The 27,660-nt window shown below is 43.5% G+C and overlaps 1 protein-coding gene across 1 annotated transcript; it reads left to right on the plus strand.

Annotated features, from left to right (window-relative positions):
* RAB5B (RAB5B, member RAS oncogene family) lies at window positions 1–27,447 on the plus strand. Its single transcript, XM_075852122.1, has 6 exons — window positions 1–218; window positions 15,283–15,551; window positions 15,698–15,849; window positions 17,632–17,754; window positions 21,658–21,751; window positions 26,397–27,447. Exons 2-6 carry the CDS (start codon window positions 15,389–15,391, stop codon window positions 26,510–26,512), a joined length of 648 nt encoding a protein of 215 aa, XP_075708237.1. The 5' UTR covers window positions 1–218; window positions 15,283–15,388; the 3' UTR covers window positions 26,513–27,447.
* Window positions 27,448–27,660: the final 213 nt, after the last annotated feature.

The following is a 27,660-nucleotide window of genomic DNA, read 5'->3' on the forward strand; positions in this document are numbered from 1 at the left end:
CGTAAACTAGACTTTATACAACGCATCCTGTCACTTCCACAACTCCGCCCTCTGGCCAGACTAGTCACATGTGGCAGTGACGTCATCTGATCCCGGTCACATGACTGTGATGTCAAGGAAGGTCCTTTAGGCCCCCGGAATCCAACATCTACGGTTCGGCAAGGCGCAGCAGGAGCGGTGACCACTTGGGTCTTGGACTCGGTCTCTTTCGTTATAAGGTAATTTCCGGCGGATGAGGTGGATAACAAGTGTGTCCGAGTACAAGGCCCTTCCTAATAATCCATCGTAGCTGTGACGCTGTGTGTGATATCTCGCCCTCAGTACGTATAATATAAGATGAGCTTGTATCCACGAGTCATAGGGATGTGTGTGCTGCGTCCTGTGCAGCGCTCGTTTATAGGGCACATCGTGCTGTGCTAGGCCTGGCAGGATGACTGATGGTCACAGCTCAGGTGATCTACAGCTATACATCCTATTGTCATTGTCCCAGTGTCTTCAGCAGACCACAATCCTCTACAGAAACCCGAGTGACCTTTCTCTGCGATCATACTGTTCTGTAAAGCAGATCTGACCCCTCAATGTACTCCCCTAGGTGAGGGCAGCGTATTGCAGGTACGGGGCCCTTCTATTAGCCAAAACTAGTGTTCTGTTGGCTAATAGGAGCCATCAAAGAATACACTGAACTCCTAGTTATCAGTCTGGTGTATTTATTAAAGTGGAGCGCTCCCCCGCCTCTACACAGTGATTGACGGCTGGCTGCTATGTATGCACAGCAGATTGTCGATCAATGCTGAGAGGGGTGGGGTGAGCAGCAGCCTGAACCAATGAGGAGACAGGAGGTGTGTCTCAGACTACCACAGACACCTTGCAGGCAGAGTAGCTGATCTGTAGTCGGTTCTGCCTTAATGGATCTGAGCTAAAAAGCAGGCAAGCATTGAGGAAAAAAATAGTAGGCAAGCGTCGCCTATAGGTCCTCACTTGTTTAGTATTTTTATGCTCTGCTGGACAGTCACTTCGTAAAATTTGTGGCAATAATATTTCAGACCGGATGGAAAATAATTGCAGTGTAAAGGGGTTTTCCAGTCCCTAAAAATCTATGGCCTATCCATCAACAGCTGATTGGTCGGACTCCCGCCAATCGGCTGTTTTGAAGGAGGTTTTGAAGGAGGTGCGCTGCTCGTATGAACGCTGCTTCCCCTTCATTTCTATTTGCTCACTGAATCGTTGCAGTGAGCAAGTAGAAATGAAGGGGAAGCAGCGCTCGTACCTTCAAAACAGATGATCGGCTGGGGTCCTGGGAGCCGGACCCTGACCCACAGCTATTGATGGCCTATCCTGAGGATAGGCTATCAATTTTTAGAGACTATAAAACCCCTTTAAGTCTAGGAAGAAAAAAAAATGTTACTTGTAAGGTCCTGTTCACACGGCGTGTATTTGACGCGTATTTTTGCGCATAAAGAAATACGTGTCAAAAAACGCTTGATTACCCTTCCCATTTATATAAATCGGAAAGCGCGCGGTTAGTACATACATGTTTATTTTAAAAAACCATGTCGCCAGAAAGTGTCAGCTCAATTGTTTGACGTGTAAAACGCGCCAAAAATGCGCCAAGTGTTCCCATAGTCAATGGGAGTCCTAATTATGCGCTAAAATACAGGCAGAAAGCGCGCACAAAACACGTAAAAAGAAACCAAGAACAATTGTGTTTTGTTTTTTTAGCGCTGTGGAACATGCCCTAAGATCAAATATTACGACTTCAACTGCAGTGGGTAAAGATTGCACTTTGTTGTTCTTGGACCTCACTGGAGAGCGCTTTGCAGTTGTATCACCAGCTCTCCATGTGGTCTCTGCCCACTGTATATGCAGCCACTGCTGGCCACCTTGGCTTGTCGGATAGGGGGGGTGGGGTCAGGTGTTCCTCATTCTCCTGATAAGTGAGGTTCCTCCTGGCAGCCATATTATCTCCCATGGGGTTAAGGCCACTGTTTGTCAGCCACGGACAGAGCCTGCAAGTCTGTATATAAAATGCTTCAAGTTTCCTTTCCTGATCTTGGTTCTTTCCTTCAAAATCCAGTGGCCAGGGCCGACTTCTCATCATAGTTATGTATGGTGCTAGGTGTCCCAGACTCCCCGCGGGAATGCTGCGATTCCGCCGCAAAAAAAATTAAACAGAAAATAAATAAATACTTACCCAGAATTCTGTGCTTCTTCATCCAGGCCGAACTCCTGGGATGACATATCATCCCATGTGACTGCTGCAGCCAATCACAGGCTGCAGCGGTCACATGGGATTAAGCGTCAGCCCAGGAGGCCGGTCTGCAGGATGGTGTTTTTTGTTTTTGTAAACATGCAGTTTCCCGCAGCGGACATTCCATCCGAAATATCTTCACCACAATTTGAGGCGGTTTTTCAGCCAGAATTCCCTGCGACTGCGAGGACAGATACGTTGTGTACCTTTACGAACATAGCTTAACCCCTTAATGACCGGGCCTGTTTGTACCTTAATGACCAAGCCAGATTTGTTAAATCTGGTATGTCTGACTTTATCAGAGAATAACTCTGTGAAAGTTTTGAATATCCAAGTAATTTTGACATTGTTTTTTTCGTCACATGTTGTACTTTATTTTAGTGGTAAAAGTAGACTGATACGATTTGCGGAAATTAATTAAAAAATAGAAAAATGGAAGAAATGTTGTAAAAATTACCATTTTTCCCTATTTTTAACTGCAATATGTCACATATGTACACACATACTGTACAATTTTTTAATTAAATATATATTTCTATCTCTTTACTCTATTTTGGCAGCACTTTTGAAAAAATAAAATAAATTTTAAGCAATTTAGACGACTTACAAATTGAATAATAATTTTATAAATTTTGAAGTACATTTTGTTTTCCTGCGCCAGGCCAGGTTTTCAGAGGCTCATAGGTCTCAGAGTGATGGAAACCCCCACAAATGACCCCATTTAGAAAACTAGACCCCTTAAGGTATTTATCTAGGGGTATAGTAAGTATTTTGACCCCACAGTTTCTTGTTAAATTGAATACATAGCAGGTGAACAAAAAAAATCGCTTTTTTTCATAAAAGTATCAGTTTGAAGACCAATTTCTTTGTAAAGCGAACATGAGAATGAAGAAACACACCCAAAAATCTATCACCCTCTTTCTCCTGTTTTCAAAAATACCCACATTGTGGCCCTAATGCGCTGCCTGGACACACGGCAGGGCCCAAAAGGAAGGGAGCAACCGGAGGCTTTCAGGACTCATATTTTGCTTGAAAATGTTTTAGACCCCACTGTACATTTGGAGAGGCTTTGAGATGCCAGAACGATAGAAACTCCCCATAAACGACCCCATTTCGAAAACTAGACCCCTTAAGGTATTTAGACCACACAGGTTTTTCGCTAAATATATTGGAATTAGTCTGTAAAATTAAATTAAAATTGTAATTAAAATGTACTTTTTTTCTGAAACAACATAGAAATTTTTATTATTTACAAGGAATAACGAAGAAAATGCACCCCAACATTTGTAAAGCAATGTCTCCCGATTACGACAATACCCCATATGTGGTAATAAACTGCTGTTTGGACCCACAGCAGGGCTCAGAAGTGAAGGAGCGCCATTTGGATTTATGATTTTGCTGGAATGGTTTTCGGTGCAATGTCGCATTTGCAATGCACTGGAGGGACCAAAACAGTGGAAACCCCCCAATAGTGACCCCATTTTGGAAAAACCTTCAAGGAATTTTTCTAGGGGTATAGTGAGCATTTACACCCCACGGGTCTTTTGCAGAGTTTATTAGAATTATGGCGCGAAAATTAATATCAACATTTTTTCCACTAAAATGTTGCATTTTCACAATGGATAAAGGAGGAAAAAAACAACCATTTTTATAAAGCAATTTCTCCTGAGTACGGAAATACCCCACATGTGGGCATACATTTTTTCATTAGAAGTGAATTAACCCTTTCAGGACTGATCCATTTTTTGCTTTCATATTTTAGATTTTCACTCTCCGCTTTCCAAGAGCCATAACTTTTTTTATTCTTCCATCAATAGAGTGGTGTGAGGGCTTATTTCTTGCGGGAGGAGCTGCAGTTTTTATTGGTACCATTTTTTGGTACATAAAAAGTGATTAAAAAGTTGTTTTAAATTTTTTTTTTAGAGCCAAGGTGAAAAAAAAAACCGATTTTGGCGGTTTCAATCATTACATTTTTTTAAGGTGTGCACTGTGCAAATTAAATAATGGTATATTGTAATAGTTCGGACTTTTACGGACGTAGCGATACCAATTTTGTTCATTTTTTTACATTACTTTAGAAGAAAAATGCGAAAAGGTGTTTGTTTGTTTTTTTAACTTTAAAAAAAAAAATTCTCACTACTAATAACTATAATTCTTCTACACATTTTATTAATCAATCCCCTTAGGGGACTTGATCCAGCGATCATTGGATCGCTGGTACAATATACTGCAATACTAATGTATTGCAGTATATTGTTATTCTTACAGGCTTCTGTAACAGAGCGATCTCTGTACCTGTCCGTTAGTACCGAGGGGGCCTGCTGTAATACACAGCCGACACCCGCAGCTTATGGAGCGGGCTCAGCACGTGAGCCGGCTCCATACATCAACCGCCGCACCATGACGGGCAATTAAAGAGGCTCTGTCACCAGATTTTGCAACCCCTATCTGCTATTACAGCAGATCGGCGCTGCAATGTAGATTACAGTAACGTTTTTATTTTAAAAAAACAAGCATTTTTGGCCAAGTTATGACCATTTTCGTATTTATGCAAATGAGGCTTGCAAAAGTACAACTGGGCGTGTTGAAAAGTAAAAGTACAACTGGGCGTGTATTATGTGCGTACATCGGGGCGTGTTTACTACTTTTACTAGCTGGGCGTTGTGTATAGAAGTATCATCCACTTCTCTTCACAACGCCCAGCTTCTGGCAGTGCAGATCTGTGACGTCACTCACAGGTCCTGCATCGTGTCGGCCACATCGGCACCAGAGGCTACAGTTGATTCTGCAGCAGCATCAGCGTTTGCAGGTAAGTAGCTACATCGACTTACCTGCAAACGCCGATGCTGCTGCAGAATCATCTGTAGCCTCTGGTGCCGATGTGTCCTCGCTCGTCTGACACGATGCAGGACCTGTGAGTGACGTCACAGCGTGATCTCTGGAGAACACGGCTGTGTCTGCACTGCCAGAAGCTGGGCGTTGTGAAGAGAAGTGTATGATACTTCTCATCAGAGCGCCCAGCTAGTAAAAGTAGTAAAAACGCCCCGATGTACGCACATAATACACGCCCAGTTGTACTTTTACTTTTCAACACGCCCAGTTGTACTTTTGCAAGCCTCATTTGCATAAATACGAAAATGGTCATAACTTGGCCAAAAATGCTCGTTTTTAAAAAATAAAAACGTTACTGTAATCTACATTGCAGCGCCTATCTGCTGCAATAGCAGATAGGGGTTGCAAAATCTGGTGACAGAGCCTCTTTAAGTCATAGTGTGCAAAGGGGTTAATGCACAGCGGATGGTTCAAAGTGAATATTGCAATTTTCCACCGATATGCCATTTTAGTGCATAATATGTTGCGCCCAGTTTGTGCCACAGAAGACAAATACCTCATAAAACGTTAAGCGGGTTCTCTCGGGTATGGCGACGCCATATATGTGTGGGCGCAAACTGCTGCTTGGGCACGCTGCAGGGCTCAGAAGGGAGGGACGCCATTTTGCTTTTGGAGCGCAGATTTTGCTTGGCAGTAGTTTTGTTTGGGGTTTTGCTGGTATTTCAGTTTATAATTTGGGGGTATATGTAATCTGTGCGGACTACATCAGGCATAATAAGAGGGTATAATAATGGGGTAAAGAAATAATATTTCATAGATATGTGGCCGGTGTCGCACTGATAAATGGCGCCCGATCTTATCCACTTTTGGACACTCTGCACATTTTGCATCGTTATATTCTTAGAGCCAGAACTTTTTTATTTTTTCACCACCGGAGCTGTGTCAGGCCTTATTTGTTGCGGGACAATCTGTAGTTTTCATTGGTACCATTTTGGGGTACGGGTGTTTTTTGTTTTTTTTTATTTTTTTAAATTTTTTATCACATTTTATTCCATTTTTTTGCAATCCTGAGCAAAAAACAGGAATTCTGACACCATTTTTCAGGTTTTCTTTTTGCGGCGCTCACCGTACGCTATAAATTACATTTTTACTTTATTCTGCGGGTCGGTACGATTACGGCGATACCATATGTTTATAGGTTTGGTCCTTTTTTTTTAGCGTTTGCACAATAAAATGACTTATTTATAAAAAATAAAAAAAAATTCTGTGTCACCATATTCTGAGAGACATATTTTTTTTATTTTTTAGTCAAAAAAGCTGTGTAAGGGCTTGTTTTTTGCGGGACGGATTGAAGTTTTTATTGGTACTATTTTTGGGTACATGCGACTTTTTGATCACTTTTTATTCTTTATTTAGGGAGCGGTGGTGACCAAAAAAATTGTGATTCTGTCATTTTTTTTTGCGGTGTTCATCGTGCGGGAAAAATAACATTACAGTTTTATAGTTGGGGTCGTTATGAACGCGGTGATACCACATATGTGTACTTTTTTAACGTGTTCATTTTTTTTCTATAATAAAAGTCTTATTATAGGAAAAAAAAGCAGTTCATGTTTATATCACTTAACTTCTATTTTGACACTTTTTTTAAAACCTTTTTATTTATTTTTTTACTTGTCCCACTAGGGGACACTTAGACTTGCAGCTTTGATCGCTGCTAGAGTACATTACACTACACACGTAGTGTAATGTACTCTAACTGTCATTGTGACGTAACTGTCACTCTGACAGGAAGCCGAGGAGGACCGGCCGGAGGCTGCTCCTCCGAGGCTTCCGTACATGGCAACCCGGAGGTCATTATCTGACCTCGGATTGCCACGACAAGCATCGGTAGCCCCCACGATCACTTCGTGGGGGCTGCCGATGTGCTTCAAACCACTTAAATGCGGCGACGGCAATCCGTCGCCGCACTTAAGGGCTTAATTGCCGAAAGCAATGTCCGGCGAGACTGATATGTCAGCTGTCTAGGACAGCTGTCAGCGCGGGTCTGTCACTCTGTGTTTACACAGAGTGACAGTTTTAAATACTGACGAAAATGAACGTCCTGGTGCGGGAACTAGCAGCCGACCATGACGTTCATTTTCGTCCTTGGTCGTGAAAGGGTTAATACTGAATGAAATTATTCTATTCACACCATTTTTTATTTTAGTTTTGGATGTGTGTAGTTTGGTATTCTTATAAAAAAACAAACAAAAAACACACAACAATATTTCTGTCCTTCGTGTAATCTGATCCTTGGTCCGGTTTGCTGATTGTATCTATGTCCTTCCTGTCCTGTTTATTAAACCAGTACTTTCTACATGATGGCAAAGAGATAAAAAACAGAGCGGGGTGCAGGGTGAAAGTAATAAACGAGGGGTGGGAGTCCTACAGGGGTATTCCCATCTTACATCTTTATCCACAGGATATGCCATAAATACCTAATAGGCGTGGGTCCCAACTCCAGGAGCCTCCTCTATCTGGAGAAGGGGCTGCTATCACCCCTGTTTGCTGATTTTAAAGTGTATTCTTTCCCCATTAAGCTCCATGGAGTGGTGGCAACGCCTGTGCACAGCTATTATAGAATGAGCCGAACGCACCTGGCGCATCCTGTGTAAGGCCTCATTTACACGAGCGTATTATACGCGCGTGCGACGCGCGTGCTTTTCACGCGTGTCGTACGCACCTATAATAGTCTATGGGGCTGTTTAGACGATGCGTGAATTTTGCGCAGCGTGAGTGCGTTGCGTAAAACTCACGACATGTTCTATATTCTTGCGTTTTTCACGCAACACGCACCCATTGACTTCAATGGGTGCGTGAAAACAACGCATGCCACACTGACGGTCCTGCGTTGCATGCGCGAAAATCACGCAAGAGCTGTCAAACTCCTGAATGTAAACAGAAAAGCACCACGTGCTTTTCTGGTTACAAACATCCAAACGGAGTGTCAAATTCGAGATGAGCGCACCGAACTTCACCGGGTTCGGCAAAACTCGTTTTGACCGAAACCGGTAAAAAATGTTCGGGTACGCGACGTCAGGAGACAGTCTCTGTCCACGGTGCTGAAAGCGTTAAACTGGTTCAGCACCATGGACAGTGACTTCCGCTCCGAAAATCCATGAACCTGTAAAAAAAAAAAGACGTTCTGACTTACCGATAACTCCGGTCCGACCTCCCGGGATGACAGTTAAGTCCAAGTGACAGCTGCAGCCAATCACAGGCCAAGCACAGGCTGCAGCCAATCACAGGCTGCAGCGGTCTCATGGACTGCGGCGTCATCCTGGGAGGTGGGGCCGGATGACGAGAGAGGGACGCGTCACCAAGGCAACGGCCGGGAGACCGGACTGGAGGAAGCAGGCAGTTCATGGTAAGTTTGAACATCTTTTTTTATTCACAGGTTGGTGTATATTGTGATCGGCATTCACTGTCGAGGGTGCTGAAAGAGTTACTGCCGATCAGTTAGCTCTTTCAGCACCTTGGACAGTGACGGGCGTCGACTAGCCTCATCTCTATGATGGCGGCTGCGCGAAAATCACGCAGCCGCGCATCATACACGGATGACACACGGAGCTGCCAAGTGCCTTTTGCGCGCGCAAAACGCAGCGTTTTTTGCGCGCGCAAAACGCACACGCTCGTGTAAATGAGGCCTAAATGTGAGAGATGAGACCCTTCAATTTCATTACTAAGGTTTTTTTCTTACGAGGTTATGCCGTTTTTTTAATCTTCATCTGGGGTCTTGATATATAGAGCATATTAGGGCTGGGCAATTAATCGGAAAAAAAACCAAAAACGAAATTCACAATTTACATCATAGCAGGCGTAGTCTCGCGAGATTACGCTGTAAACTGTCATTTACAGCGAGATCTCGCAGTGCTATGCTGTAAATCACAGAGAAGTGGTCAGGATTCTGAATACACATCCCGTCCTGGCTGGAGGTAATGTATATTCATTATTAGGACACTGCAGTAATGTTAGTGTTTGTGTATGTAGCTGCACATAGCGATATAGCTATATCACTATGTGCTGTGTAAATGCATGGAGAGAAGTGTATGACGCGGATTGGTCACTGATTGGTCAGCGTCATACACTTCTCTCCACAACGCCCACTTGGTCATATAGTAAAACACACCCAGTTGTCCATTGAGAAACTCATTAGCATAAAGCTAATATAGGTCATAACTCCGTCAAAATTGATCGTTTTTCTAAATAAAAAACACTGCTGTTATCTACATTACAGCGCCGATAACATCATGTACAAGATAGGCCACTTATAATGTGGTGACAGAGCCTCTTTAAAGAGGCTCTGTCACCACATTATAAGTGCCCTATCTCCTACATAACGAGATCGGCGCTATAATGTAGGTAACAGCAGTGCTTTTTATTTAGGAAAAACAATCAATTTTTACCACGTTGTTAGCGATTTTAGATTTATGCTAATTAGTTTCTTAATGCCCAACTGGGTGTGTTTTTACTTTTAGACCAAGTGGGCGTTGTGGAGAGAAGTGTATGACTGACCAATCAGTGACAATCCGCGTCATACACTTCTCTCCATTCATTTACTCCGCGCATAGTGACACTGCGTTGTTCGCTATGTGCTGTCTTATACTGACACATTAACGTTACTGAAGTGTTTAGACAGTGAATAGACATTTCTTCCAGCCAGGACGGGATGTCTCTTCACAATCCCGACACTTCGCTAACATTTCTGTGGTACTTACAGCAGAGCAAAGCGTAAGCTCCCTGTAACCTGTCATTTACAGCGTGATCTTGCGAGATTGCGCTTTCTCTGCTGTAAGTACCACAGAAACGTTAGCAAAGTGTCGGGATTGTGAATAGACATCCTGTCCTGGCTGGAGGTGATGTCTATTCACTGTCTAAACACTTCAGTAACGTTAATGTGTCAGTATAAGACAGCACATAGTGAACAACGCAGTGTCACTATGCGCTGACTAGACCAAGTGGGCGTTGTACAGAGGAGTGTATGACGCTGACCAATCGGCATCATACATTGCTCTCCATTCATTTAAAGTAAAAACACGCCCAGTTGGGCATTAAGAAAGTAATTAGCATAAAGCTAAAATCGCTCATAACGTGGTAAAAATAGATTGTTTTTCTAAATAAAAAGCACTGCTGTCACCTACATTACAGCGCCCATCTCCTTATGTAGGAGATAGGGCACTTCTAATGTGGTGACAGAGCCTCTTTAAAGAGAACCTTTCACTGGCCCATACATGTGCAGCTGAGTGCACCGTGTTCTAGGCGCTGCTGCGCAGACCCTGGGGCACTTTAAACTACCTGTCTAGCCTCCTCCGTTTTTAGGATATAGGTGCTGTTATATTTGGTGCCCGATATGTAAATTATACCCTGTACTGTCAGTGGGGCATTTCTTTTCATGGAAAGGGCAGGGTGGCGTGATACTTAGCGCTCCGACACTGGCCAATCAGGTACGGACAGTGTCAGAGCGGCTTGTGCTGTGTGATCTCTCGCGAGGTCAGTCTTTCCTTCACTCTCTGACAAGAGCTGGAGAGAGGGGGAGAGTGAGTGTGCGTTTAGTTACACGAGCAAACCGGATTCTAATCCCGGCTACAACTGGGTGACGGGGACGTTCTTACCATATTTTCTGTAGAACCTTTGATTCTGTGCTGTGTGAAGTTTATAGGATGAACAGCAGGGAGTTCTAGGGCCTGCTTGGAAGGTAACGGGACTATCCTGTCCGACATCAGATCATACCAATCCACTTCCATAATACTTTCTAAAATGCTCGTTTAGGGAATAGCTGTTGTAGTTTCTATAGCTCCATTGTGTATTAACTGCTTTACAATCTGTATTTCTACTTCACCCATGGAAATGTCCCATACACGGGAGGTCTAAAATATGCAAAATAATGGCACCAATAACTCATTTCTAGTTTTTTTTTTAAATCTTTTTTTTTGTGGATGTTCTAGTTGGCGCATTTCTCAGCCGCACTCAGAGCGCTATGTCTAGCCTTCGTATTACCACTTATTTTTCTGACATATCTTCATTGGGAGGTCTCTGCATCAACACTGACGTCTTACTTACGGTTACATTATCTTTCAGAAGTCACTTTGTTATATGAAGATATAAGAACATTTGTAGTTGTCCAATATCCACTAGCTGTCACTCTAGTCATGTATAGTAAATGTACTGTAAAGCCCCTATCTTTTTATGACTTTTTCACTGCCGTGGGTTTTTTTCCTCTTCCCGTCAGTCTGCTGCGATATTCATGCCTTCCAAAATACCAGAACCCCAATATGTCAATGGGGGTCTCAGGATCTGTTGGAAAGTTATCTGGAATAACTGTCACTGCCACGTTATAAACAGAAGCCATGATGCTAATGTGAACAGAGCCTAAATATCTGACCAGACCAGGACCGCGTGTGATGTAGGCACCCAGACTGCATTTTATTTTCTCAGCTGTCCAGTTTCTTGTAAAGGGTTTTGGTTTAATATTGTTTGGATTCTGCTGTAGGTGAAGCAGTGGGAGGTTTCTGCTTAAAGGAGTTTTCCGAGATTTAATGACTTTGGAAAATGTAAGTATATTACAAATGTATTTACATTTATAAATTACATGCATTAACACAAAGTGGCCCCGTTTCCAGATCCTGCCGTGGGGAACTTGACGGGTGACGTCACTCTCTGCACTGGCTCTGGCCGCTTTGTTGATCTGGATTATTTTCCGGGTATACGACACGTCACTTGTGACGTGGTGTATATCGGCTTGTTCTGTTGTAACGCGCATGCCCGGCCCCTGCTGTTATCTTGAGAACAGAAGGGACCGCGAGAATAGCAGGGACAGCGCATGCGCGTTACGGGCTGTGAAGCAGAACAAGCTGATATACACCATGTCACAAGTGACGTGTCTTATTCCCGGCAAAGAATTCAAGATCAACAAAGCGGCAGAGAGTGACGTCACCCGTCAAGTTCCCGACAGCAGGATCTGGAAACAGGGCCACTTTGGAAAATGTAAGTATATTACAAATGTATTTACATTTATAAATTACAAGCATTAACACAGTCATTAAATCTCGAAAAACCCCTTTAACCTAAAGCCCCATTTATACTATTCTATGGACTGACCGACGGCTGGGCTTACACTAGACCGTGGACTGACCGACGGCTGCGCTTACACTAGACCGTGGACTGACCGACGGCTGCGCTTGCACTAGACCGTGGACTGACCGACGGCTGCGCTTGCACTAGACCGTGGACTGACCGACGGCTGCGCTTGCACTAGACCGTGGACTGACCGACGGCTGCGCTTGCACTAGACCGTGGACTGACCGACGGCTGCGCTTGCACTAGACCGTGGACTGACCGACGGCTGCGCTTGCACTAGACCGTGGACTGACCGACGGCTGCGCTTGCACTGGACCGTGGACTGACCGACGGCTGCGCTTGCACTAGACCGTGGACTGACCGACGGCTGCGCTTGCACTGGACCGTGGACTGACCGACGGCTGCGCTTGCACTGGACCGTGGACTGACCGACGGCTGCGCTTGCACTGGACCGTGGACTGACCGACGGCTGCGCTTGCACTGGACCGTGGACTGACCGACGGCTGCGCTTGCACTGGACCGTGGACTGACCGACGGCTGCGCTTGCACTGGACCGTGGACTGACCGACGGCTGCGCTTGCACTAGACCGTGGACTGACCGACGGCTGCGCTTGCACTAGACCGTGGACTGACCGACGGCTGCGCTTGCACTAGACCGTGGACTGACCGACGGCTGCGCTTGCACTAGACCGTGGACTGACCGACGGCTGCGCTTGCACTAGACCGTGGACTGACCGACGGCTGCGCTTGCACTAGACCGTGGACTGACCGTTGCATTTAGAAAAAATTATGTTCTCTAGGATGTGGCTACCTGCAACAGCCAGTAAAGGCAGCGTAGGAACTTATCATTTGGTTGAATGTATAACAGTATGCAGTAAGCTCCCTCTAGTGGCGGCTGCAAGTAGCCAGAATGTTATGTTTTAAATCTTTGTCTATGTGACAGGGCTTTAGTCTAAAAAATAATTGCGATACTTCAGGCCACACATAAGTAGGCCCCTGTACACGTAGCAAATTTACTGTCCGGATTTGCGGGAAGAATATCTGCAGAGATTTAAAAAATGTCATCAATGCTGCTGAACATTTTCCACACTCAAATCAAAGCATTCTCAGAATTTTCAAATCTGCAGCCTGCTCATATTCTGGGTGTTGACTGCAGGTTGCACCCTTTTCAGTGTAGAAGGGGATGAAATCCGCTGCAAAATCTGCACTGTATGTGGATACCCTAAGACTGGCATATCTTACACTAGTGTAAGTAATGGGGATAGTTGAAGTGATTTGCACCAAATTTATTAAGATTCAGGTCTCTCTGTAAATTTTGAACTATTTGAGCAGGCATAGATTTGTGGCAAAAATTTTCACATAGTTTTGTTAATAAATGCGGAATAAACGACATCTCCATGGAGAATTCGCTAACTTCCTCGTCACTTTCCAAATTTTGCAAACCATAACAAAAGTCAAAGATTTAACCGCAAATTCGTTGCACATCACAGTTTGTGTCTATTTTTGGCGCAGTTTATGCTAATATCTGTAGTAAGCTGCTTAACTGCGTTGTCCAATTTCGAAAAACCTATTTTCATATACCCAGGGAATTCTGAGTTAGAGGGGGCCCCTGTTCGTGATCTACAACTCGTGTTCAGAATAAAGAGCAGTAACAGAGAGTCTCTTGCTCTGTAGGACCTGTCCTGTTCTGCATGACACAAACAACCCATTGATGTGAATGGGCACTGTGTAATGCTTAGTTTCCCCTGTGGTGGCGCTGCAAGGAAATTGAAGCACTTACTGACAGGTTTCCTCACAGATTACATTTGATCACTGAGGGTCCCAGCAGGGGAACACTTTATGATCGTCTTATTGTTAAGGGACCCTTCTAACAAGCAGGGATTGTCCAAAACAGAGATGCCCTATAATACATATGGGCTTTTGTTTCAAGTATTCAGAATGACTGCTTAAATTTGTCACAAAAATCCAAGCTTTATGAGTATAACTAGAAATAAGATCCCAGACATGTGACGTTGACCTGACCGCACTGGTCACAGGACAAGAAGGATTAACTTTTCCAATCTCATTTATTGGCAACAGTGGAGGAATGGTTGAAGTGTCCGTTACACTTGCTGCCTGACATCAAAATAACAATGCGGAGTATATCCGACTCCGGAACAATCGTACTCTTGTTGTTTGCACTAGTTTTGATAAATCTCTAACTGCAGCGCTAAGGACAAGTAGAAAAACTACTCCGCGATCCGATTGCACATTTCAAGAAATTAGCTCTGCAAACCGGTACTATTGGCAACTGCACCACTTTTTCCTTTGCACTAGTTTTGAAAATCCTTCCTCCAATATGTTTTGTTAGAATTATTCCTAAATGAAATTAAGCATCGAAGGTATGAAGTCCAGCTGGAAATTACACGTAGACATTCACGTATAATTTTCGGAGCCGTGCACAGGAGGTTTTTAAGCAGCGCCAGCACTCCAGGGAACTCTCCTGGAATTGTATGCACACTCGGTTAGGTGAAAAGTAGTGACATTTATTCTCGTACCGGTAGCCTTATTTTAAAGTTAGCTCCTCTGTCCAGGGTCGTCGTTCGGTCCCATGACCCCTCTAAATCCCCGAATTCTACGGTGTTTCTGCATGGGCCCTACGTCAGTCTATTCGACTCACATTAATGCTATTTTTCACCTAACCGTGTTTGCAAACGGAGGGGGGATGCATACGGAGGTACAGTAGGCCTCATGCAGCTCTATTGGTGCCCTATTACGGTTTAGTGCAACACCGAAACGTAATGTGGTCGTGTGCAGACAAAAATCTTCCAGAAACTATTTTGAGAGAACTTTTTACACAAAGATGTGAACCAGGGTCTAATATAAATCTGAAAGAATAGATCTAATTTAGGACTTTTAGGATAATTTTTCTTCTTCCCGGCACTGCTTTATTATGTGCACTAATTCTCATCGGTTGACCTATCCAAACTGTTCTCTTTTATCTACACTCCATCCACCCAATGCGTTATTGAGTAATGCATAAATATTTTTTATCTGTAGACTGTTAAATGGTAAGATTAAGCGGGGTCATTTTTCATGTTTTGTAGATTCTGCCTTTGTCCGCAACTTCTGTCTCACATCAGCATAAGCCCAAGAAGGTCCCGTGCAGTTCTCCATCCTCTGGAGCGTTCCTTGTAATTTTGTTTTGAGGAAATGGCCGGGAGAGGAACAGCAAGGCCGAACGGTCAGTCTCAGGCCAGTAAGATCTGTCAGTTTAAGTTGGTATTACTGGGTGAATCTGCAGTCGGCAAGTCAAGTCTGGTGTTACGCTTTGTCAAAGGACAGTTTCATGAATTTCAGGAAAGCACAATTGGAGGTAGGTGACCTGGATTGGCACTCATACACAGTAAAAGATGCCGAATTTTATCCTACAGCTATATAATTTATAATATGTCATAGTTTTCTTTCCTTTTCCCATTTTTCCTAATCCCATTTTGTTATTTTTGTGCCTCCTTTTTGTAGCTGCATTTCTTACACAGTCTGTTTGTCTGGATGACACAACGGTAAAATTTGAGATCTGGGATACAGCAGGGCAAGAACGATATCATAGCCTGGCACCCATGTACTATCGGGGAGCACAAGCTGCAATTGTGGTGTATGACATCACCAACCAGGTAATAAGTCGTCATGCTTTGGTAGGAATGGCAGGAAGGCATTGTCTTTTTCTAAGAGCTCCTTCCTTTTTTTTTGTTTTTTTTTTTTTGTTTGATACATGAGATTAGAGGAGGTATTTCTAAAACACAAGACGTTTACTACAAGGGTTAGGCCTCGTTCACATCTGCGTTTGGGTTCCATCGGAGCTTTCCGTCAAAACGGGACCCTGAACAGACACAAACTGACACAAACCGAAACCAGAGGTTTCCGTCTGTTCAGTGTCCCGTTCTGACAGAAAGCTCAGACGGAACGTCAGAACGGGACCCCAACGCAGATGTAAACGAGGCCGGAGTCAACACTTTCCCAGCCACGAATCCTCTGCAAAACCTGCATGTGTTAAATGCTGCAGGTTTTTGGTACGGAATTTACACTGATAGTATGCAGGACGTCTGAATGTGGCCTAGGTTGCCTTTTTATAAGTATGATCCTGAAAACTACTTGTACGTGGGTATTTTTTATCCAAACTGTCTACCAGGAAAACTGGGTTGAAGGCCATTTACACAAGCCAAAGATTGGCCATACGAGTGTTCATATGAACGCTCGTTCCTGATTACTGCCCTGTGTGAATAGGCCACCGAACAGCCGATGAACGAGCATATAGATAATCCGATCACATCTTTTATGCTTCTAAAAAAATGGTCGCTAGTCGGCAGCTCGTGTCCCTGTGTAAACCGGAAGATGTGCTGGCGACATGATGCAAATGCATGGGAACAAACGATCACATTAATGATCGTTCATGTCCATTCGTTAACCAGCGTTGCTGCTTGAGAATGGCACTAACGATCTAGCCAACTGACGCACTGGATCATTGATCAGCGCTCCTATTTCCGGCCAATATTTGTCTGTGTAAAAAGTCCTTCGCACAAAAACTCTTCTTTAAAAAAAGAGCCCAAAAAATTCCCTGACCTGAAAGAGACGACCACAAACCAAATTTAAGAAAATATTAGCGAAGGTGATCATGAACTGCACAACTTTTGCCTTCATTATCCAAAGTAAACTTGACATCTGCTAGACTATGTATTCTGACGTTCAGCCTGGATGTATGCCCAGTGTCCATATCACCTTTGATGTGCTACAACTTCACCACACATGACACAATGGGCCTCATTTATCAAAAATGAAAAAAGTCTTACAGCTCAGTCACTCAGCAGTATTTTGCCGCTCTGTGCTGTTGTATAGGCTAAAGTATATTGGAAACTATTATTTTGCAAAGTCCTGCACTAATTTTTTTTTTATATATTATACTTTAAAAACCGTTTTTAGTGTTATTAGTATTAGTGGTCAGTTTTTTTCTTTACTGCAGCCTTTTTATATTTTATTTTAAATGATGCTTGTAGTGCTCAATAAAACTGCTCCCATCTCTTTACAGCAGTAGAGAGTTGCTTTACGGTTGAGTCAGTGGTGTCAGGACGAGTCCTGAGCAGTGAGGTCACCAGTCTTCCCCAAATAACCCTGTCCCTTCATTCTGCTCTGTGTCTGTCTACTTGCGCCGTGTGTGTGTGTGTGTTTTCTACTGTCGCTACAGTGGGCTGTAAAATTAATTGTTTTTCCTTGAATCAGTCTACAATGCAGCCTGTTTAGCCACTAGAGGTCAGCACATGTGAAAACTGTCATATACTTTTATTTTTAAATAGATAGACATAAGAAGATACAAAATAAACCCTTTTAAAAATGATAGAAAAAATGGTATTCAAACTTTGTAAAGATGGTATCGTTACTCACTTTTGCTTATCTCATTGCAGGAGACGTTTGCTAGAGCAAAGACATGGGTTAAAGAGCTGCAGAGACAAGCAAGTCCAAACATTGTTATAGCCCTTGCTGGCAACAAGGCTGACCTCACTAACAAACGCATGGTTGAGTACGAAGTGAGTCCACTATAAAACAAAGTCTTTATTTAACCCCTTAAGGACACAGCCTGTTTTGGACGTCACTTTAAGTTGTAATAACGCTGGAATGATTTTATTTTTTCAAGCGATTCTGCGATTTTCTCGTGACACACTGTACTTTAAGTTAGTGGTAAAATTTGGTCGATACATTCAGTGTTTATTTGTGAAAAATACTAACATTTAGTGAGAAATTTCAAATGCATTTTTCTAAGTTTAAATGTTACTGCTGGTAAGACAGATCGTCATACCACACAAAATAGTTACTAGTTAACATTTCCCATCTTTCTACTATGTTTGCATAGTTTTCTGAACATCTCTTTATTTTTCTAGGATGTTACAAGGCTTAGAACTTTAGCAGCAATGTCTCCTATTTTCAATAAAATTTCCAAAGCGTTTTTTTTTTTCTAATTTTTTTTTTAAGGGACCTGTTAAGTTCTGAAGTGGCTTTGAGGGCCCTATATATTAGAAACCCCCTATAAATCACCCAATTTTTAAAACTGCACCCTCTCAATGTATTGAAAACAGCATTTAGAAAGTTTCTTAACCCTTTAGGCGTTTCACAGGCATTAAAGTGGAGGTGAAATTTACAAATTTTATTTTATTTATTTTTACAGAAAATCTTGTTTTATTCTGTTACATTTTTTTCCTGGAACACAGAAGGTGTTGCCAGAGAAACATAACTCCACATTTATTGCCCAAATTCTGCAGTTTTTAGAAATATCCCACATGTGGCCCTAGTGTGCTAATGGACTGAAACACAGGCCTCAGAAGCAAAGGAGCACCAATGGATTTTGGGGCCTCCTTTTTATTAGGATATATTTTATGCACCATGTCCGGTTTGAAGAGGTCTGTGGTGTCAAAACATTGGAAACCCCCCCCCCCCCCCCAAGACACCATTTTGCAAACTACACCCCCTCAAGGAATTTATTGAGGGGTATTGTGAGCATTTTGACCCCACAGGTTTTTGGCTGAATTTAGTGAAATTATTCAGTGAAAATGAAAGTCAAAGTTTTTCTAATAAAATGTACTTTTAGTTCCGATTCTTTCATTTTCACAAACCACAAAGGGGAAAAAGCACCCCAACATTTGTGGAGCAAACTCTTCTGAGCAGGGCAATTCCCCATATGTGGTAATAAACGCCTGTTTGGACACACGGCAGGGCTCAGAAGGGAAGGAGCGCTGTTCAGCTTCTGGAGCTCAAATTTTGCTGGAATGGTGTGCAGCGTCATGTCACGTTTGCAAACCCCTGCGGGACCAAATCAGTGGAAACATACCAAAAATGGCCCCATTTGGGAAACTACACCCCTGAAGGAATTTATCGAGGTGTATAGTAGGGATGGGATGTCACGATACCAGAATTTGGACTTCGATACCGATACTTCGTGTAGTATTGCGATTTCGATACCAAAACGATACTTTGCCAATAGTAGTAAAAAAAAAAAAAAAAAAAGTTCTTCCATTTTGTGATGTGAGGCGGTAGGTGTGATGATGAATTGTGCCTCACATTAATAGTAATTAACCCCATTATGTTTCTCAGTCATAATGTGTAAGGTACATGATGAGGTTAATTACTATTAATGTGAGGCACACCTCGTGCCTTACATTATAAGCTAAAGAAGTTTTTATTTTATTTTTTTAAACAGCGTACACATCATAAATGATCCAAAAAAATAGTTGTGCAGGTTATTACGGCCGCGCCAATACCGAATGTGTATGTTTTATGTATTGAAACTTATTTTAATGTTTATTGTAAAAAAAAAAGGGGTATGTATATATTTTTTTACATTTTAATATTACTTTGTTTTTACTTTATTTTTAAACTTTAATGTACTGGCATATATCCGATATATGCCAGTACATTAGCCTGTGTACGTATAGTACACAGGCTGTTAGGACATAAGTATTCCCTAACGGGAAATATGGTAAGACAGCCCTGGGGTCCTTCAATAGACCCTGGGCTATCTGGCCATATATGGTATGGCCCTCGATCGCATCACAGGAATTCCCTGTGATGCGATCCAGGGGCATCCCCCCTTCTCATTTTCTCCTGAATGCTGCAGTCCGCTATGATCACAGCATTCAGGGGAATAGCAGTGGAGAGGAGAGGTTTCTCTGATCTCCGCCGTTATAGAGCGGGGCTCCGGCTGTGTAATACAACCATTGCCCAGCTCCTGACAAGTGCGCGCGCGGTCAGCATGAGGTGATGTGGCCGGCGCTGCACTAATGAGCGGCGGCGCAGGCACAGAAGACAGAACATGGGGGTGTTTTGCAGTGCGCCCGCCATGTTCTGACTTCAGTGTTGCTGCTCATTAGTGCAGCGCTGGCCGCATCGCATCATCCTGACTGTGTGCACTTGTCAGGACTCAGGAGCGCGGCACTGACTGTATCACACAGCCGCAGCCCCGCTCTCATACATTCATGTGTTACTATACTGAGCTGTGCGGCCGCACAGCTTAGTATCGAAATACATGAAACAACGGTATCTAACCATTTGGGGATAAACGGTATCTGAGTTTCGATGCACCGTGCATCCCTAGTGTATAGTGAGCATTTTGACCGTACAAATGTTTTGCTGAATTTAGTAGAATTATGCTGTGAAATTCCCCAAAAATTTTTCTGATAAAACGTGGACGTTTTACATTTTTACAAGGAAAAAGGAGAAAAAGCACTGGAACATTTGAAAAGCAATTTCTCCCGATTACAGCAATACCCCATATGTGGTCATAAACTGCTGTTTGTACCCACAGCAGGCCTTAGAAGGGAAGAAGCAATTGGCTTTTGGAGCTGAAATTTAGCTGGAATGGTTTTCGGGTGCCAAGTTGCATTTGCAAAGCCCCTGAAGGGCCAAAACTGGAAACCCCCCAAAAGTAACCCCATTTTGGAAACCACCCCTTAAGGAATCTATCTAGGGGTATAGTGAGCAGAGGTCTTTCGCAGAATTTATTGGAATTAGGCCGTGAAAATGAATATCAACTTTTTTTCCACTAAAATGTTGAATTTTTTAATTTTCACAAGGGATAAAGGAGAAAAATTACCCCAACATTTGTAAGGCAATTTCTCCAGAGTACGGCAATACCCCACACATGGTCATAAACTGCTGTTTGGACACACGACAGGGCTTAGAAAGGCAGGAGCGCTATTTGGCATGCAGATTATACTGGTTTGGTTTTTGGGCACCATGTCACATTTGCAAAACCCCTGAGGTACCAGAGTACAGTGGAAGCAGTGACCCCATTTTAGAAACTACACCCCTCAAGGCATTTATCTTTTGCCATATGACAGGGCTCAGAAGTGAAGAGCACCATGCGCATTTGAGGTCTATTTTGGTGATTTTTACAGCATTGGCCCACAATGGCAGGGCTCTGAGGTCAAATAGTAAAACAAACCCCCAATTAGTGACCCCCCCATTTTGGAAACTACACCCCTCAGGGCATTTTAAGGGATGTAGTGAGCATTTTGCCCCCACAGGTGTTTTTTCATTGGAAATTAATGCTTGAGGTCCAACTCCCCAGGACCCCTGCCGATCAGCTGTATTGAAGGGGGTTCAGCGCTCGTATGTTGTGATAATCTTGCTTTGTAACCGACCAAGATTTTACTCTTACTGTAGTGTGATATTATCAGGCATTTATTGGTTTATTGCCCGGTGTGCCAGCCATATTGGCTTTATCTTCTAGCACCAAGGCCTCTCCTCCTTTTATTGTTCGTTACAGACGTAGACCATCTGTTAAATGAGTTCTCTAATCGATACTAATACTCTATATTGCCTCTGATAACAGGTCAATATGTTACAATTTGTAAGTTCAATGCTTTTTCCTTCCACTTTCTCACTTAACCTCAGTCATTGATCTTAGAATTTGACCCGCACTTTGTTCTGTCTTGCAGGAAGCCCAGGCGTATGCAGATGACAACAGTCTGTTATTTATGGAAACATCCGCCAAGACCGCCATGAATGTCAATGACCTGTTTCTTGCAATAGGTAAAGTTAAATTGCTTTGTGATTTATTGTTTGCTGACAATAGCTTATCTTTCTTACCTAATAATTCTATGTAAACTGAGTCCCCGATAACTTCTTGCATAAGTGACAGGTTGTCATAAAGGAATTCTTATCACCAAGATAAAGAAGCATGGCTTCTCGTATTTAACACCGTATTAGCCATCGCCTTCCTATATCTGTAAGGCTAGATTTACATGTTGCAGTATCGGATTGTTTACACAGGTCAATGATTTTTACCGTAGATCAAAAAATGATGGTGCATACATTGCTACTCTTTAGCGGTATTCGTAAGCATTGCTCTTCCGACATTTACAGTAGATATGGAGCTATGATCGAAATTTCATTCCAAAACTGCAGCGTATGTAAAATGAATGTACTGATGGAAATGTCCATGAGATACTCAAGTTACTAATCTAAAGTACTGTAATCCATCGGAGAATGTTGATCACCTCAGTGAGTCGTCAGAAATGATTGGATCCTATTAGAGATGATGATTACCTGCATAGAAAATGTTATTGCAATGATTGCTAAAATAGTAGCTTGGAAATGCGGAATTCAGATGGATATAATATGGCTACCAGCAATTCTGCAATATACAATGTGACCACACTGGTCTCTGCACTGGGCAAAATCAGCCCTGGAAAATGTATTTTGCTCCGTCCCCTTCATGCATTTGACAGTCTGGTGCTGCCACCTGGTGCTGGATGCGGTCACTGCTCTCTTCAAGCATCATCTCTGTAGAAGCAGTCACCGACTTCTCCTGCCGGGCACAGAAACTACACAGCGGCTGTCATACATTATATGGGGAAAAGTATTGGGTCACCGCTCTAATCATTGAATTCAGGTGTTTCCTTCAGTCCCATTGCCACGGATGTATAAAATCCAGCACTCCGCCATGCAGTCTGCCTTTACAGACAGTGATCAAATGGGTCGTTCTAAAGAGCTCACTGAATTCCAGCGTTGTCCTGAAATAGGACGCTACCGCTGCAACAAATCCGTTCCTTAAATTTCTTCCCTCGTAGATGTTCCACAATGAACTGTGAGTGGTGTTCTTGCAAAATGGTAGCGTTTAGGAACCACAGGAGCTCAGCCACAAAGTGGCAGACCATGTAAAGTAACAGAGCAGGGTCACCGAGTTCTGGGGTGCATAGTGCATAAAAGTCGCCAATGCTCTGCTGACTCTACTGCAGAGCTCCAAACCTCCTCTGGCATTAACATCTGCACAAAAACTATGCGCCGGGAGCTTCATAGCATGGGTTTCCATGGCCGAGCAGCATCATGCCTGTCTTATATCACCAAGCACAAGGCCAAGCGTTGGATGGGGTGTTGTAGTGCACGCTGCCACTGGTCTCCGTTCTGTGAAGTGACAAATCATGCTACTTTATCTGGCAGTCCGATGGACAAGTCTGGGTTTGAAATGCCAACTAGAACTGCGATTACGAGCCAGACCCTTTCGTCCAACATCAGTGTCTGACCTCATAAATGCTTTTCTGGGTATTGGGAAAAAATTCCCACAGACACAATCCAAAATCTTTTAGAAAGCCTTCCTAGAAAAGTGGACACTGTTTTAGCTGTGAACGGGTGACCAACTCCATGTTAATGCCTATGAATTTATAATGGGATGTAATAAATGCTCCTGTAGGTGTCCGAATACTTTTGTCCATATAGTGTATAATGATAGCGCTTGGTGGACCTCCATTATTAGAGACTAACGCAGGACGCTATATGCAGTAACTATTGAGGAAGTGCGTTGGGCTACTTTGACTACTGGAGAAGCTGAGGGGGGCTTGCTGTGACACTTGGGGTTACTGTACACAGTCTCTCCTGTCTAGGTTTTGGTGACTGTGGGGCACATTGTCACATTAATGCTCTAATTTTCTGTCCGTATCTTCTGGGCAGCGATCGATATAGAACTGCTATAATATACAGACATTCAATGCTACGTAAGCCATTACATTTCATTACTCGGCAGGCCGTTTTACTTCTTGCATATACATGTTCTAGACGTATAAATGTGAATTTTTCAGAGAAAATAGTCATATTGGTCATAAAAGAACAATTAACCCACAAATGTAAAGGTGCAGTTGGGTTGGGGAGCAATAACTTAGTTAGTTTATTCACCTCGTACTTGAGATCTCTCACCTCTCGTGTCTGCGTCACATTATAATACAATGGTAGTGACTGAACTTTGTAGTGCACATAGAATAACCTGCACATGTTTCTTTTTATTTTCTTTTATAAACTTTGTGGTAGTTCAAAGTAACAAAGCCTAAATGCTCAATACTGAGGCTGACCGCTGCATTGTTTTATAGCTGAGGGCCGACATGCAGAAAACTATTGTAAAGTAAACCTGGCTCATTCAGAATAGGGACAAATGGATAGGAGTTTCTTAGTAAAACCTTCTTGATGGGCTACCCAGTTCAGAGTTCAGTGAGTGTTCCCTGTAAAGCATATGATTTCTCCCCCACGCAATCTCTCAATGCACAAACCTGTGCACTTTGTCTGCGCTCTCTCGTGCTCTCGCTTGCGCTCTCTCGTGCTCTCGCTTGCGCTCTCTCGTGCTCTCGCTTGCGCTCTCTCGTGCTCTCGCTTGCGCTCTCTCGTGCTCTCGCTTGCGCTCTCTCGTGCTCTCGCTTGCGCTCTCTCGTGCTCTCGCTTGCGCTCTCTCGTTCTCTCGCTTGCGCTCTCTCGTTCTCTCGCTTGCGCTCTCTCGTTCTCTCGCTTGCGCTCTCTCGTGCTCTCGCTTGCGCTCTCTCGTTCTCTCGCTTGCGCTCTCTCGTGCTCTCGCTTGCGCTCTCTCGTGCTCTCGCTTGCGCTCTCTCGTGCTCTCGCTTGCGCTCTCTCGTGCTCTCGCTTGCGCTCTCTCGTGCTCTCGCTTGCGCTCTCTCGTTCTCTCGCTTGCGCTCTCTCGTTCTCTCGCTTGCGCTCTCTCGTTCTCTCGCTTGCGCTCTCTCGTGCTCTCGCTTGCGCTCTCTCGTTCTCTCGCTTGCGCTCTCTCGTTCTCTCGCTTGCGCTCTCTCGTGCTCTCGCTTGCGCTCTCTCGTGCTCTCGCTTGCGCTCTCTCGTGCTCTCGCTTGCGCTCTCTCGTGCTCTCGCTTGCGCTCTCTCGTGCTCTCGCTTGCGCTCTCTCGTGCTCTCGCTTGCGCTCTCTCGTGCTCTCGCTTGCGCTCTCTCGTGCTCTCGCTTGCGCTCTCTCGTGCTCTCGCTTGCGCTCTCTCTCTTGCTCTCGCTTGCGCTCTCTCTCTTGCTCTCGCTTGCGCTCTCTCTCTTGCTCTGACCATAGATGCTTCTACAGTGCTCCGCAAGGAGCAAGGCAAAATGTACTCCGCTGTCTCCGTTGGCCCTATAGACATTGAATTGTTTTAGTAATCAGTTGGGGTGCCAGTGGTGTAGCCCCTAGCGATCAAGCGTTTATCACCTATACTGTGCTTATTGGAAAAACTTCTTTAATGTACCATTAACTATCAGTTTGTAACGTGGGTGTGGTTTTCGATTGCATACGGCCACCACTACGTGTGTCATCCCCCTTGCCAGAAGCACTCGATTGCTGGCTATCTAAGTGTGATTAATTTCCCAATCATCTCATTAAGCCAATAGTTTCCATCCTGTGTGGCCAGCTTCCTTAACACTATATGATTGCTGTGAAAGCAAGATGTAACCCATATAAGCAAAAGTCTAAGGCTATTTTCACACGGTGGATATTACTTGGCAGGTCCCGCTGCAGAATTATTCCTACTTCCGTTCACTTTAATGGGAGGTTTGGGCGGAATCCGCCTGAAGATCGGGCAGGACGCTTCTTCTATCAGCGAACTGAAAAAAATCAGCTAGTGGGAAAAAAACGCCCGACTCCCATTGAAATGAATGGGAGGTGGAATTTTGCAGCAGATTCTGCTGCAAAAATTCCTCCGTTTGAACAGGGCCTAAGTGCAGTCACAAGCAGCAGATTTATTGCAGCATTTTCTGCTACTGAAAATCCATCTAAATGTGGTTGATTCTGCAGCAGGTACATGGATTTCTGCAAGTTCTATTTAGAAGAACGGAACTGATTTTTCAGCCGCAGAAAATTATTGTACCAAAATTTGCCGTGTGTGACTGCACCCGAAATGCAAAACGCAACCGTGACCGTTTCACTAGTCATTTAAAAAAGAGAAATAAAAAAAGCATGGCACTGTTCTTTCGAAACTATGCCCTCTTCTAATGCTTTGTTGGTAAATTTCCATAGTTTACAACGTATAAGGATAATTTGGCACCAGGTAGTAGAAAAATCCATATCTTTATTTGGAAACAGGGAGTAAGAACCAGCAGATACACCTATTCCCCGATTCACAGAAGTTGCTATGGTTAAGGGCACTTTGCCTGAAAGTGGAAGCGGTTGTATCTGCTGGTTTTTTACTCCCTGTTTCCAAATAAAGATATGGATTTAATGACTGCCTGATGCTGAATTTACCTTCTACGTTGTGAACTCTTGCTAAACCTTGTGGTGCCACTTCCTTGCATGGAGTAGATACCGTGTGATAAGGACTGCATTTATCGAGGCCGGTGATCTGGTTTACTTTTATATTTCAATAGGATTTGTGTATTTGTAAATCATATGTCTTAATCAAAAAAAAATTTTCATTTTTCACAGCTAAGAAGCTACCAAAAAATGAGCCCCAGAATACAAGTGCGGCAGCTGGCCGGAGCCGGGGTGTGGATCTACATGAGCAGACGCAGCAGAACAGGAGCCAGTGCTGCAGCAATTAATACCGGAGACTGGAGAGAGATGGGGAATCAAGATAAGATTATAACCTGCCCTTCCACCCCTCCAGAAATACAACTTAACACCTTTCCAGCACCTCGCTCTTCTGCCAAAACTTTCCCTTCTGCACCCCCTCCTCCCCCATCACCAATGGATAACCGCACACACATGGAAACATAGCGAGTGGCTTCCCCTTCCACCTTCCACACCACTCAGCCCTCGGAGATCTCCCTGCTAACTGCACTACTGTGGGTTTTCTTTTTTTGTTTGTTCTTTTTAACGCTTCCAACAAACACACACAGACTACTCTTGGCGGCACCGTAAAGGATCGCATCTTCTGGGGACCGCGCATTCTCAACCGACAAACAAGAAAAGAAGCAAAAAAAAACCATGAACTGATCCTACTTTGTATTATAGCTGCATATAGTGACTTTAATATTGATTTTTGTGTTGACCTCATGTAAGTTCCCCTCCACCGACCTCCCTACCTTCTCCTTTTTTTAATTTCTCTCTGTTTTGCAGCCTGTCAAGTACTCTGTAGATCTTCAGACTTGGAAGGAGCTTCACATTACTTGCTACAGTACTTGTAATCTTTTCATTACTTGTTTGCTTCGCCTGTTAAATGCATTATTTGTGTGCCTGGAAAACTTTAGCTGGTAAATGATCCATTCACGTTGCTTTAGAATTAGTCAGAAAAAATGAAGTTTCATGGGTGGCGCACAGGTGTAAATGCGGGAGTATTCAGATGAATGTATGAGATTTGCCTGCTACTATAAGCACTGCAAGGCGAGAGTACATATTCCATTGATGGGGATTGTGGGGTTGGTCTTTCTTTTTTCTAGACATGGAATGCAGTAAAAATGAACATTAGTTGGTTTCCTAGGGGAAAAATAAAATTTGTTTCTGGAATTTAAAGCACATATAAAAAGGTTTACAAAAACTTTGGTTGGAAAATTGGAGCGTATTTTTGTCGCAATCATCAGAACGCTTTTAGCCATCTAATAGGTTTTTTCAGGGATTTTATACAGCATCCGAGTTTTTCCATTTGTGCATCAGATCCAACTACAGTTACTGTCATGCTTGGGATTTACTCTGATATAAGGATGTTAGTACTTCTGTATGAGTTGTGGATATGTGCACTGTAGACAGAGTG

The sequence above is a fragment of the Rhinoderma darwinii genome, chromosome 2 (genome assembly GCF_050947455.1).
Source record: "Rhinoderma darwinii isolate aRhiDar2 chromosome 2, aRhiDar2.hap1, whole genome shotgun sequence".
NCBI classification, from domain to species: domain Eukaryota; kingdom Metazoa; phylum Chordata; class Amphibia; order Anura; family Rhinodermatidae; genus Rhinoderma; species Rhinoderma darwinii.